The 14,591-nt window shown below is 39.1% G+C and overlaps 1 protein-coding gene across 2 annotated transcripts in view; it reads right to left on the reverse strand.

The window, feature by feature from the left end:
* ARHGEF38 (Rho guanine nucleotide exchange factor 38) overlaps positions 1-14,591 on the reverse strand; it is a 130,302-nt gene that overhangs the window by 89,446 nt on the left and 26,265 nt on the right. For both annotated transcript variants that reach the window (XM_042984087.1, XM_007080941.3), the window contains exon 2: positions 3,072-3,259. In XM_042984087.1, coding sequence (XP_042840021.1) covers positions 3,072-3,259 — 188 coding nt within the window. The remainder of the gene's footprint in view (positions 1-3,071; positions 3,260-14,591) is intronic.

Here is a 14,591-nt window from a genome sequence, read left to right on the forward strand (position 1 = left end):
TTCAGAGAATAGGAGTGATGGTAAAAGCTCACCGTAAGAGAAGGTAGATAGTGGTAGAGTCTGACGCTAGGTGCATTTCAAATCAACATTTTAAGAGGTATGTAAATAAACATTTTATTAATAAGTATAAATTTCTGCTAGAACAGGGGTGCCTAGGTGGCTCAGTTGATTAAGCATCCAGTTCTTGGTTTCGGGTCAGGTTTGAGCCCCAAGTCAGTCACTGTGCTGATAGCACCTGAGCTTGCTTGGGATTTTCAGTCTCTCTCATGTTCTCCCTCCCCCTCCCCCACTTGCATGCACTCTCTCAAAATAAATAAGTAAACTTCAAAAAATATATAACTGCCAGAGCAGCAGTTATAGGAGACACAGCTAGTTTATATTAAAAGAAAAAAAAATTCAAACATATTTTTATAGAGTTAGCAATGTAACTAGAGAATGACTTTTTATCATGACCATTTTTGTTGTTCCTACTCTTACAGAATAAATAAGAAATTTCCAGATTCAGACAGCCACCAGTTACCTTCCAACGTGAGAACTGTGAGAGGATTAAATGAGCATACAAATGAGGCCTTTGGAACAGGGCCTGACAGATACTAAGTACCTATTGAAAGCCAGGAGGGAGTAAAACTAAAGGTAACTTCCTATGAAGGAAAAATTCCTTCTTCATACATTGTCTTAAATCAAACCAAACCCAACTTCTATATCTAAGGTCACCTTGATCGACACTGCTTTTTCCTAATTTCTAGGCCAGATATTTTTTTCTAGTATTTCTTGGAGGAGTCTTATGTTAAGAAACATAAATTCTGGGGGCGCTTTGGCTCAGGTCATGATCTCACGATTTGTGGGTTTGAGCCCCACGTCGGGCTCTGTGCTGACAGCTCAGAGCCTGGAGCCTGCTTCGGATTCTGTGTCTCCCTCTCTCTCTCTCTGCCCCTCCCCTGCTCATGCTCTGTCTCTCTGTCTCAAAAATAAATTTAAAAAAAATTAAAAAATTTTAGAAAGAAAAAGAAACATAAACTCTGCTTCTGCATATTGTAAGTACTGGGTGAAAGATGTAATAATTGAAGTTGAGACAACTGGCTGGCAATATTTTTATAATCATGGGGTACATCTTAACATGTACCCCATGATTATAAAAATATTAAGATGCCAAGCCCAGAATCCATAAAGTTAAATATATTCGATCACTTAAACATGGCAAAATCAAATGAATAAACCTTAAACAAGGTTTTAACTTTTTAACCTTAAACAGGTTAGAAGGCAAAAGACAAACTGAGAAAATTAGTTGTAACATGCAGGATGAAAAAAGAACATCTCTAATATATAAAGAGATTTTGTAAAACAATAAGAAAAAGACAAACCATATATTTTTTTAAAAGGGCAAGAGACATGAATATGAATAGGGATTTAAGAGAATACAAATGGATAATGAATATATAAAAAGGTATTCTGACTTCTCAAGCACTGTTAATGAAAACGAAAATGAGAATGGTATGAACTTTTTGGTTGTCAGCTGGAAAATTTTTTGTCAAAATGCTACATGTGTATACCCTTTGACCTAGCAATTCCACTTCTAGGAATTTATTCTAAGGAGATAAGGTGACCACACCCAAAACATAAGTGTGTCTCAGCATCAGTAACAGTAGAAAAACATTTATAAGTATCAGTAGTCATGGCCAGAAACATCAAACAGATTGCTGAATGAGACAAGTATGCTATAAAATAGCATGTGTAGTTTTTGTTACATTTATGTAAAAATATATGTGTGATTTTGTGTGTGTGTGTGTGTGTGTGTGTGTGTGTGTGTGTGTAAACGTCCCAACTGATGCCTGCAAGGATGTTCCCAACCATGTGAATGGTGATTATCTTTAAGTAGTGGAATTCTGATCATCTTTCCTTGGTAGTTTATGCTTTTGTATATCAGTTCGATTGTGTGTGAGGACCATTTATCCCCCTCAGTGATCAGGTTATCACTCCTCAGGTTATCCTCTGCTTTGCTCTTGTTCTCCCTCAGCCTGGAGCACCTTTTCCCCTTTCAATTCTTTGCTGTAACGTTCCCCCATTGGAAAGGTCTACATTTACGATGGTGTTTGAAATAGAAACATCACCCCTCTGTGCCCATGCCCCATCCCTTGTCTGCACATAAACTAATGATGAGAAAACTATCTCTGCTATACTTAACGCCATCTATTATATCTTAATTTGTATTTATTTATTTATTTTTTTACTCATTTGTTCATTCATTTATTATTGATTGTCTGACTCTTCCTCTCCCCCACTAGAAAGCAAACCCCATAAGGGCAGAACTTTGTTTTGTACTGAACTGTAACCCCAGTGCTGGGAACAGTGCCGAGTACACATCAGGAACTTAATAAATGTGTTGAATGGATGAAAAGAGCCAGATATATGTGTGAGTTTATGTTCATGCAAATTGTGTGTGTGTGTATATACATGCACCTATATATGAATCAAATATCTTTGTACCTATACTCTAATTCCTTACAAGAAATACCCTGAAAAGCCTTTGATTAAAAAGGAGAATGATTAACTTATAAACACTTCAAGTGTTACCTTACATTCAGGTTGGTTTCTATGTTGAATTTTACTTTGCTGAATAATCGTAAGTTTAATTGAGCTCTCAATGTATGGGGGGGAGGGAGGGACACAATATTTTTTTCTTCCAAATCCTGGATCATCTTTGAATCAGATCAAGTGCTTTGTTCCTGAACTGGAAACCTATTTGCTCACATTTTGTTATCAGTTCCATGAGAATCCAAGGAGGAACACAAAGAAATTTCAAAATGATGGAAACCATGAACTTCCTTTCCCCCATATTTTAGAATACAGTTTCCCTGGCCAAATGGAAGGAATCTGGGTGTCCCTCTGCTGACACAAGAAATGTGGGTCTGATGACACCCGGGATCACCCCAAACCGGGGACTCCAGGAAAAAGGCCCATCACTCCACCCGCCCTGCAGCAGATACTACCACTTGGGTGATTGGGTTTCACGGTGCTGGTCATCCTATTTAGGATATGGTGGCGGGGGGGGAGACCCTCAAAGTCGCATTTACCTGTTTATTTCTCAAGGGCTGAACCACTTCCCTAATGCACAGCTCTAGATCATTGAGGTAGTCTTTTTCCGTCTGAATCAGCTCCTTGATGATTTTCGAACGCTTTGCCATCATTCTCTGCATCTGATGCTCTTCTTCCTGAGCTAGGGTCTCAGGTGCAGAACACTCAGCCTGTGGAGTCATCTTTTCTGTTAAATAAAAACATGTATGTACAAGTGAGACATTCTGCTGAGGTTTCTTGTCCCTTCATTACAAACAATGTCACTTCAGGATTATTGTTAGCAAGGAAAAAGGCATGGGTGTCTTCAGAGTGTGTTCTCAGGAAGAAATGTGTGGTAGTTTGCCCTAAGGTTGGAATCCTATGAAACTATGAGCAACAAGGGACGTGAGAGTGGATACTTCTAACAAGTCAGTTGAATGACACTTGACTGTCATGGCTTGTCTTTAAAATATCCCATTGCTACTATATTAGGCTATAATCCTGGTCTTCAGGTTGCAGATAAAATGTATAAAAATCAGTTCAGAACTTCTTCTGGATACATTGGCTTTTAAATCAAAAGATGATTTTAAAAAAATCAAGGGATGATTTTTAATTAGTAAGTGGAACACCTTCCAATTTTGTGTGTAATAAAAAATTATTTAAAATAATTGCCCCTCATTCGCAGTGGGTAATATGCAAACCTCAATGAAATGGCAAACAGTTGCATGTGATTGGGATTTTTCTCTCAGGTCACAGTCTGAATCCATGGGGGTGAGGAACTGGTGGATTAAATACATTTCAACTAAGATTTTTCATTACCCATTTTCAGTATCATGTGTATCTTATTGTTTCAAAATTCTTGAACTGCCAAGTGGAAATTTTTAATTAAAAAAAATCACAGTGTTGATGAGATATTGAGATAAATGGGAAGCCTCACATATAGCCAAAGTTTTATATAAAGTATAATGTAAGAAAGCTAAATATCTTTAAGAATGAGCTTCCCACAGCAGTGTAAAGTTTTGGAAGCCACAAACTAGGTCACAGATGAAATCAGAGCAGTGATAGATAGTAGGGCAGTGTGTGCGTGTGTGTGTAAATGAATTTGCTTCAAGCTGGAAGTCATCACAAACTTAATTTTCCTCTTAGTCTCTGCAGTTGCAGAAGTAATTTCATTTCCTTTAAAGCTAATGTGATTCTAGTAACTGATACGTGAAACCTCTTCAATGCTGACACCACTTCCTGAGAACGTAGAGTTTTAAAAAAGGGCTTAAAAAGGGTCTGTGTAAGGGGGAAAAAAAGGACACAGGTCATAGTGTATGGAAATGGACATAAAGAGAGGATATTTTCTTGGCAGACTCCAGAAGCAAAGCTAAGACAACGGAAGAATCATTAGAGTAGAGGGTTCAACATAATACTTCAACGTGAAGAGACACTTTGGAAGTACGGAGAGCGCTCCTCTCTCCCTGGCTTGCTCGTTCCAGGGGTTCAGGCAGAAGCTCCATAATCAAACATCTGTGGAGGGTGCTGTGAAGGTGATTCCAGTGGTAGTTTAGAAGGTGCGCTAGCCTGGTCTTTAAGCAACCCTGACTTGCAGGTGAATGTGCTTCCAGATCATTTGCCCAGTAACTATTCTTCCTTCATTGGGAAAGAAGATGGATTGGACAAATGGCATCTAAGAACACACAGTGTTACAGGGCTTGGGACTTTTGGTACCAAAGAAATAATCTACATAAGTTCTGTAAGAAGAGAAAAATCTACACAAGGAGAGAAAATGAATGCATGAGCTGGTCTGAAGCTTTCATATCGTGAGCTATGTTATGAAAAGTTTTGGATGCCTGTTAATATCTTTACTAGAAAGTAGAAGAAGCCTGCCTTTCGGCACCCCAAATTCAAAAGGACAAGTTATAATTGGGTGTCATTACTATGAATTGTTTGGGATATAAAAGAGGAAGGCAGGTTACTGATGAGGAGAGATGCAGTGAGCAGGTTGTATACACAACTTGACTTTGTAAGCATTCTTGACAGGGCGGAGTGGGGAGCCATGGAGATTCTCCTGGGATATATGAATTGGCTTATAGAAAGAAACCTCACTAGTAGAGAGCTAACAAACCTGTTCAGATAGTATCCGCTTATTACTTATTACCTCCAAAATAAAAGGGACATTATTGAAAAACTATTTTGATATCTGCTTTTCCAAGTTCTAAACTTTTTGTGCCTTATAAAAATAATCTATCAACTATTTGGGGGCCTAGCAAGGAGATAGGAGTCTTTCCTGAACATTGGCAAAGAGCCCTAAAATACATTCTCAGGTTCCTTTTAGTTCTAAATTCCACACTCAGTTACTATATCAATTTAACTTACTTCACAGATTTTCAAGTTGCTGTGCTTTAAATGTCAAGTATCAGATTTTATCAATTAAACACTGCTTAGGGGCTCCTGGGTGGCTTAGTCAGTTAATTGTCTGATTCTTGTCTTTGGCTCAGGTCATTATCTCATAGTTCATGATCAAGCTCTGCACTGACAGCACAGGGCCTGCTTGGGACTCTCTCTCTCCCTCTCTCTCTGCCCCTCCCCTGCTCATTCTCTCTCTCTCTCTCTGAAAAATGTAGAAAAAAATTTTTTTAACCGCTTAGATTTTCTAATACTGCTCCACAGCTTGTTCAGAACAAAGTTAGGAGGTCATGGTGGTTGAAATAGGTCAAGATACTCATCTTCAGAAACTTCTACATCAGGCATAAAAATCTCAGAGAATTTGCAGTTGAGGAAACTTATGAGATACTTTGTTTGCTCTTTTATTTTTTATTTTTTTCTTTAAACAAGTTATTTCATCTATTCAAATCTTATAGACACTTTAGATATAATATAGAAAGAAAATAATTTTTATATGCCTTTGATGTATCCTTTATATTTTATTTTTCCCCATTTAAGTATTATTTTATTTATTTATTTATTTATTTATTTATTTTTAATATGAAATTTATTGTCAAATTGGTTTCCATACAACACCCAGTGCTCATCCCAACAGGTGCCCTCCTTAATACCCAACACCCACCCTCCGCTCCCTCCCACCCCCCATCAACCCTCAGTTTGTTCTCAGTTTTTAAGAGTCTCTTATGTTTTGGCTCCCTCCCCCTTTAACCTTTTTTTTTTGTTTTTCCCCTTCCCCTCCCCCATGGTCTTCTGTTAAGTTTCTCAGGATCCACATAAGAGTGAAAACATGTGGTATCTGTCTTTCTCTGTATGACTTATTTCACTTAGCATAACACTCTCCAGTTCCATCCATGTTGCTACAAAAGGCCAGATTTCATTCTTTCTCATTGCCATGTAGTATTCCATTGTGTATATAAACCACAATTTCTTTATCCATTCATAAGTTGATGGACATTTAGGTTCTTCCCATAATTTGGCTATTGTTGAAAGTGCTGCTATAAACATTGGGGTACAAGTGCCCCTATGCCTCAGCACTCCTGTATCCCTTGGGTAAATTCCTAGCAGTGCTATTGCTGGCTCATAGGGTAGATCTATTTTTAATTTTTTGAGGAACCTCCACACTGTTTTCCAGAGTAGCTGCACCAGTTTGCATTCCCACGAACAGTGCAAGAGGGTTCCCGTTTCTCCACATCCTCTCCAGCATCTATAGTCTCCTCATTTGTTCATTTTAGCCATTCTGACTGGTGTGAGGTGGTATCTGAGTGTGGTTTTGATTTGTATTTCCCTGATGAGGAGTGACGTTGAGCATCTTTTCATATACCTGTTGACCATCTGGATGTCTTCTTTAGAGAAGTGTCTATTCATGTTTTCTGCCCATTTCTTCACTGGATTATTTGTTTTTCGGGTGTGGAGTTTGGTGAGCTCTTTGTAGATTTTGGATACAAGCCCTTTATCTGATAGGTCATTTGCAAATATCTTTTCCCATTCCATTGATTGCCTTTTAGTTTTGTTGATTGTTTCCTTTGCAGTGAAGAAGCTTTTTATCTTCATGAGGTCCCAATAGTTCATTTTTGCTTTTAATTCCCTTGCCTTTGGAGATGTGTCAAGTAAGAAATTGCTACGGCTGAGGTCAGAGAGGTTTTTTCCTGCTTTCTCCTCTAGGGTTTTGATGGTTTCCTGTCTCACATTCAGGTCCTTCATCCATTTTGAGTTTGTTTTTGTGAATGGTGTAAGAAAGTGGTCTAGTTTCATCCTTCTGCATGTTGCTGTCCAGTTCTCCCTGCACCATTTGTTTAAAAGACTGTCTTTTTTCCATTGGACATTCTTTCCTGCTTTGTCAAAGATGAGTTGGCCATACATTTGTGGGTCCAATTCTGGGGTTTCTATTCTATTCCATTGGTCTATGTGTCTGTTTTTGTGCCAATACCATGCTGTTTTGATGATTACAGCTTTGTAGTAGAGGCTAAAGTCTGGGATTGTGATGCCTCCTGCTTTGGTCTTCTTCAAAATTACTTTGGCTATTCAGGGCCTTTTGTGGTTCCATATGAATTTTAGGATTGCTTGTTCTAGCTTCGAGAAGAATGCTGGTGCAATTTTGATTGGGATTGCATTGAATGTGTACATAGCTTTGGTAGTATTGACATTTTAACAATATTTATTCTTCCAATCCATGAGCATGGAATGTTTTTCCATTTCTTTGTATCTTCTTCAATTTGCTTCATAAGCTTTCTATAGTTTTCAGCATACAGATCTTTTACATCTTTGGTTAGGTTTATTCCTAGGTATTTTATACTTCTTGGTGCAATTGTGAATGGGATCAGTTTCTTTATTTGTCTTTCTGTTGCTTCATTATTAGTGTATAAGAATGCAACTGATTTCTGTACATTGATTTTGTATCCTATGACTTTGCTGAATTCATGTATGAGTTCTAGCAGACTTTTGGTGGAGTCTGTTGGGTTTTCCATGTATAATATCATGTCATCTGCAAAAAGTGAAAGCTTGACTTCATCTTTGCCAATTTGGATGCCTTTGATTTCCTTTTGTTGTCTGATTGTTGATGCTAGCACTTCCAACACTATGTTAAACAACAGTGGTGAGAGTGGACATCCCTGTCGTGTTCCTGATCTCAGGGAGAAAGCTCTCAGTTTTTCCCCATTGAGGATGATATTAGCTGTGGGCTTTTCATAAATGACTTTTATGATGTTTAAGTATGTTCCTTCTATTCCAACTTTCTCGAGGGTTTTTATTAAGAAAGGATGCTGAATTTTGTCAAATGCTTTTTCTACATCGATTGACAGGATCATATGGTTCTTATCTTTTCTTTTATTGATGTGATGTATCACATCGATTGATTTGCAAATGTTGAACCAGCCCTGCATCCCAGGAATGAATCCCACTTGATCATGGTGAATAATTCTTTTTATATGCTGTTGAATTGGATTTGCTAGTATCTTATTGAGAATTTTTGCATCCATATTCATCAGGGATATTGGCCTGTAATTCTCTTTTTTTGCTGGGTCTCTGTCTGGTTTAGGAATCAAAGTAATACTGGCTTCATAGAATGAGTCTGGAAATTTTCCTTCCCTTTCTATTTTTTGGAACAGCTTGAGAAGGATAGGTATTATCTCTGGTTTAAATGTCTGGTAGAATTCCCCAGGAAGTCATCTGGTCCTGGACTCTTACTTGTTGGGAGATTTTTGATAACTGATTCAATATCTTCAGTGGTTATGGGTCTGTTCAAGTTTTCTATTTCTTCCTGTTTGAGTTTTGGAAGTGTGTGGGTGCTTAGGAATTTGTCCATTTCTTCCAGGTTGTCCAGTTTGTTGGCATATAATTTTTCATAGTATTCCCTGATAATTGCTTGTATTTCTGAGAGATTGGTTGTAATAATTCCATTTTCATTCATGATTTTATCTATTTGGGTCATCTCCCTTTTCTTTTTGAGAAGTCTGGCTAGAGGGTTATCAATTTTGTTTATTTTTTCAAAAAACCAACTCTTGGTTTCATTGATCTGCTCTACAGTTTTTTTAGATTCTATATTGTTTATTTCTGCTCTGATCTTTAATATTTCTCTTCTTCTGCTGGGTTTAGGCTGCCTTTGCTGTTCTGCTTCTATTTCCTTTAGGTGTGCTGTTAGATTTTGTATTTGGGATTTTTCTTGTTTCTTGAGATAGGCCTGGATTGCAATGTATTTTCCTCTCAGGACTGCCTTTGCTGCATCCCAAAGCTTTTGGGTTGTTGTATTTTCATTTTCGTTTGTTTCCATATATTTTTTAATTTCTTCTCTAATTGCCTGGTTGACCCATTCATTCTTTAGTAGGGAGTTCTTTAACCTCCATGCTTTTGGAGGTTTTCCAGACTTTTTCCTGTGGTTGATTTCAAGTTTCATAGCCTTGTGGTCTGAAAGTGTGCATGATATGATCTCAAATCTTTTATACTTATGAAGGGCTGTTTTGTGACTCAGTATGTAATCTATCTTGGAGAATGTTCCTAGTGCATTCGAGAAGAAAGTATATTCTGTTGCTTTGGGATGCAGAGTTCTAAATATATCTGTCAAGTCTATCTGATCTAATGTATCATTCAGGACCCTTGTTTCTTTATTGATCCTGTGTCTAGTTGATCTATCCATTGTTGTAAGTGGCGTATTAAGTCCCCTGCAATTACCACATCCTTATCAATAAGGTTGCTTATGTTTGTGATTAATTGTTTTATATATTTGGGGCTCCCGTATTCGGCGCATAGACATTTATCATTGTTAGCTCTTCCTGGTGGATAGTTGCTGTAATTATTATATAATGTCGTTCTTCATCTCTTGTTACAGCCTTTAAAGTCTAGTTTGTCTGATATAAGTATGGCTACTCCAGCTTTCTTTTGACTTCCAGTAGCATGATAGATAGTTCTCCATTCTCTCACTTTCAATCTGAAGGTGTCCTCATGTCTTGTAGACAGCAAATAGATGGGTCTTGTTTTTGTATCCATTCTGATACCCTGTGTCTTTCGGTTGGCGCATTTAATCCATTTACATTCAGTGTTATTATTGAAAGATATGGGTTTAGAGTCATTGTGATGTCTGTAGGTTTCATGCTTGTAGTGATGTCTCTGGTACTTTGTGGTCCTTGCAACATTTCACTCACAGAATCCCCCTTAGGATCTCTTGTAGGGCTGGTTTAGTGGTGATGAATTCCTTCAGTTTTTGTTTGTTTGGGAAGACCTTTATCTCTCCTTCTATTCTGACTGACAGACTTGCTGGATAAAGGATTCTCGGCTGCATATTTTTTTCTGTTCGTCACATTGAAGATTTCCTGCCATTCCTTTCTGGCCTGCCAAGTTTCAGTAGATAGGTCTGCCACTAGTCTTACGGGTCTCCCTTTATATATTAGAGCGTGTCTATCCCTAGCTGCTTTCAGAATTTTGTCTTTATCCTTGTATTTTGCCAGTTTCACTATGATATGTCATGCAGAATATCGATTCAAGTTATGTCTGAAGGGAGTTCTCTGTGGCTCTTGGATTTCAATGCCTTTTTTCTTCCCCAGATCAGGGAAGTTCTCAGCTATGATTTGTTCAAGTACACTTTCAGCCCCTTTCTCTCTCTCTTCCTCTTCTGGAATTCCTATTATACAGATATTGTTCTGTTTGATTGCATCACTTAGTTCTCTACTTCTCCCCTCTTACTTCTGGATTTTCTTATCTCTCTTTTTCTCAGGTTCCTCTTTTTCCATAGTTTTATCTTCTAATTCACCTATTCTCTCCTCTGCCTCTTCAATCCGAGCTGTGGTCGCCTCCATTTTATTTTGTACCTCATTTATAACATTTTTAATTCCTCATGACTATCTTTTAGTCTCTTGATCTCTGTAGCAATAGATTCTCCCTTGTCCTCGATGCTTTTTTGCAAGCCCAGCAATTAATTTTATGACTATTATTCTAAATTCTTGTTCTGTTATATTGCTTAAATCATTTTTGTTCAATTCCTTAGCTGTCACTACTTCCTGAAGTTTCTTTTGTGGAGAATTCTTCCATTTCGTCATTTTGGGTAGTCCCTGCGGTTGCTCCAAACTGCAGGGCACTTCCCCTGTGCTGTCTGGAGTAAGTTGTGTTGGTGGGAGGGGCCGCAGTCAGACCCAATGTCTGCCCCCAGCCCACCACTGGGGCCATAGTCAGACTGGTGTGTACCTTACCTTCCCCTCTTACAGGGTCAAGACTCACTATGGAGTGGTGTGGCCCCTGTCTGGGCTACTTTCACTCTGCCAGGCTTGTGGTGCAGCTTTGATGGGATCTGACATATTAGTGAGGGTGGAGGGGCGATCCGCAAGGTGCACAGGGGCGGGAGGGGCAGGCTTAGCTTGCTTTGTTGTTGGTGGTCTCCTGCGAAAGGGGCCCTGCAGCACCAGGAGGAAGGCAGGCAGACCTGTCAGAGGGATGGATCCACAGAAGCACAGTGTTGGGTGTTTGCACAGTGCAAGCAAGTTTGGTGAACTGGTTCCCTTTGGGATTTCGGCTGGGGGATGGGAGAGGGAGATAGCGCTTGCCAGCACCTTTGTTCCCCACTGAGCTGAGCTCTGTCTCCTGGGGCTCAACAACTCTCCCTCCCAGTGTCCTTTTGCCCTTCCCACTGTCTAAGAGCAGAGCTGTTGACTTTTAACATTCCAGATGGTAAGTCCCACTGGCCGTCAGAAGTCACTCCATCTGGCCCTTCGGCTTTTGCAAATCAGACTCAGGGGCTCTTCCTTGCTGGGAGGGCTGCCCCTCCACCGCCCCAGCTCCTTCCTGCCAGGCCGTGTAGCATGCACCGCCTCTCCGCCCTTCCTAACCTCTTCCGTGGGCCTTTTGTCTATGCTTGGCTCAGGACAGTCTGTTCTTCTAGTCTTCTGGCGGTTTTCTGGGTTATTTAGGCAGGTGTGGGTGGAATCTAAGCAATCAGCAGTACGAGGTGAACCCAGCATCCTCCTTCCCTCCCACCATCCATCTTCCCTCTGCAAGTTCTGTTTTGTTTTTTTTTTTTTTTTAATTAGATTCAACACCCAACATGGGGCTTGAACTCATAGCCCTGAGATCAAGGGTCACCTCTTCCACCAACTCAGCCAGCCAGGTGCCCCTGTTTGCTCTTTTGATTCAAGTTTACTGCAGGAACAAAGACCTGACTTGCATCATTTTATGGTGGGAACTCCAAATACTTTGCCTGTTTGCATTTCTTAAACCAACAGTCTCCACAATGCACTGTGGTACAAATTTAGTTTTTATAAGATCCTTTTCTACCTTTAAAACTTACAACTGTTATACTGTTTTTACTTACAAAACTATTTATAACTTTTGAATATTGCCAATATTCACCTGTGATAACCTTTTATTTCTAGATAAAGCAGCAGAGGAGCTAAGTATTTAGGAAAGAAAGAAAAATAAGGCTTTAGAAATGAATATTGTCCAGCAGTTAGCATAAACCAAAAGACTGTGTCAATGAGAAAGTAAAATTGAGGCTAAAAGACTATTTAGATAGTTTTAACCCAAATACACCACTGTGCATGCAAACAGTGGCATGTAAGTGACGTTCCTTTCCTCTCCTCTATTCCTTGCACCTCAAGCTTCATTTTTCCAGCAGTGGTCATCAATTTTCACTATTCAAGTCATTGACTTCATTGGTAACATATGTGGAAATTCCTGGCCAAGGAAGTTTGTGTAAAAAGAGGTGGCTGCAGTTTGGGGAAAGAATGATCAGACTTAGTATCAGCTCTGCCACTCTTAGCAGCAAGAACATGGTGGACAAGTTAGTTATCCTCACAGAGCCTCTGTTTCCATATCTGTAAAATAGGAATGAAAACCTTCATAGTGTTACCATGAAGACTGAATTAAATGAGCAGCAGTATGTGGGAGATCCTTGGGACCTTTAAAACAATCTAAATATTAGTTGTGTCTCTAGATATTAGAATGCTAGGGTTCATTCCTCTATACTCTCAAACTTGTCCACCATTTGGGACAAACAATTATCCCATTATTTTATAGTTATCAACTCGTCCAGAGAACTCCAAGGCTCTGAAGTGCATGGACAGCCATGTTGAGAGGGGAGAGGAAGAGGAGAAAAAGTAGGGGGGCTGTTCTCTGGGGAAAGTCAGGATAGAGCTCAGGTTTGGAATCCTGAGCAGCTTCCTTGGGTTGGGTGCCCATGTAGGGAGAACCATGGTTTTTAGGAAGATGAAAAGGCACCCAAAGATAAGAGAACACTTGGGGAGGACTGATGACAAATCTGCAGTGACAGCCCAGGTTTTGCTCAGAGTTCATGGATGCTCTTTCTGCTCTATTGTTGTTGCTCTTGCTGCTGGTGATTTGGGTGGATTTGAAGGAGAGGTAATTGCTTTATTATTTTCTTTTCAAAGTATAAAATAATACATATTGTAGGGATTAAGTGCCCAGACTGTGGACTGGACTTTCTGGGTTTAAACTCCATCTCTAATGTTTATTAGATCTGTGATCTTGGAGAAGTTATTTAACTCTTTGCGTGTCAACTTCCTCATCTGTAAATTAAGGAAAACATTAGTGAAACTTTATGAAGTTATTATGAGGATAAAATGAGTTAATGTTTGCTAAATATAACAGCGTGTGTCAGTATATTGTGTGCGTTTGCTATTATTATTGGATGTAATCCCTATTTATTATCAGTAATATCATTTTCACTGTATCACTAGCTGTATTCCTGTTTAAGGTGTAACATTCCCCTAACATGCACATACAAACATACATACAGCAGTTAGTTTTGTTTTTTGTCTTTGTTTTTTTTTTATTTTTGTTTTGTAATAATGGATTCAAATGCATATTCTTCTGCAACTTGCTTTTTCAACTTTAACAGTATATAGTATTTTTCATATACACGTATATCTTTATTCCTTTTTTTAATGTTAGTTTTTGAGAGAGAGAGAGAGAGAGAGGGTACACATGCGCACATGAGTGGGGGAGGAGCAGAGAGAGGGGGAAAGAGGATCTGAAGAGGGCTGTGTGCTGACAGCAGAGAGCCCAATGTGGGTTTGAAGTCATAAACTATGAAATCATGACCTGAGCCAAATTCGGACTGTTAATCGACTGAGCCACCCAGGCACTCCCATATATCTTTATTCTTTATAATAGCAGTATAGTTGTCAGGCACTGCCATTTGCCTCCTCAATATCTAATCTCCCATTTATCTTTCATAAATTGAATCCTGGATAGATAAAAATGCTACTTGTTAGACTCTTCTTCAATCTATGATCCACCGTTGGCCAATGAGATATGAGCAGAAGTCTCTTGGGACAAGGAAAACCTGGGACTTGGGACAAGGAAAACTTCACTAGAATGCCTTTTCTTTCATCCTCTACACCTCATGGTTCTTACCCAGCTATGCTGGGACTATGACACAATAACCATGGGGATTAAGACACACAAAGGATGACAGTGTGGAAAGACATAAAGAGCCTTCCTACTCCTAGGCTTTTTGCCTGAAATACATAAATTTCTATGTGTTAAACCACATTTTTCTACTACTCTTAAGGGAGAGTACGTTCCTATCTGATAGGGATTTTGCCATCGGGATGTACAAATGCTAGAAGTAATGTAACCTAAAATATGAAAACGGCCAGTAGGGGAGGAAG

This window comes from Panthera tigris, chromosome B1 (assembly GCF_018350195.1).
Source record: "Panthera tigris isolate Pti1 chromosome B1, P.tigris_Pti1_mat1.1, whole genome shotgun sequence".
NCBI lineage: Eukaryota > Metazoa > Chordata > Mammalia > Carnivora > Felidae > Panthera > Panthera tigris.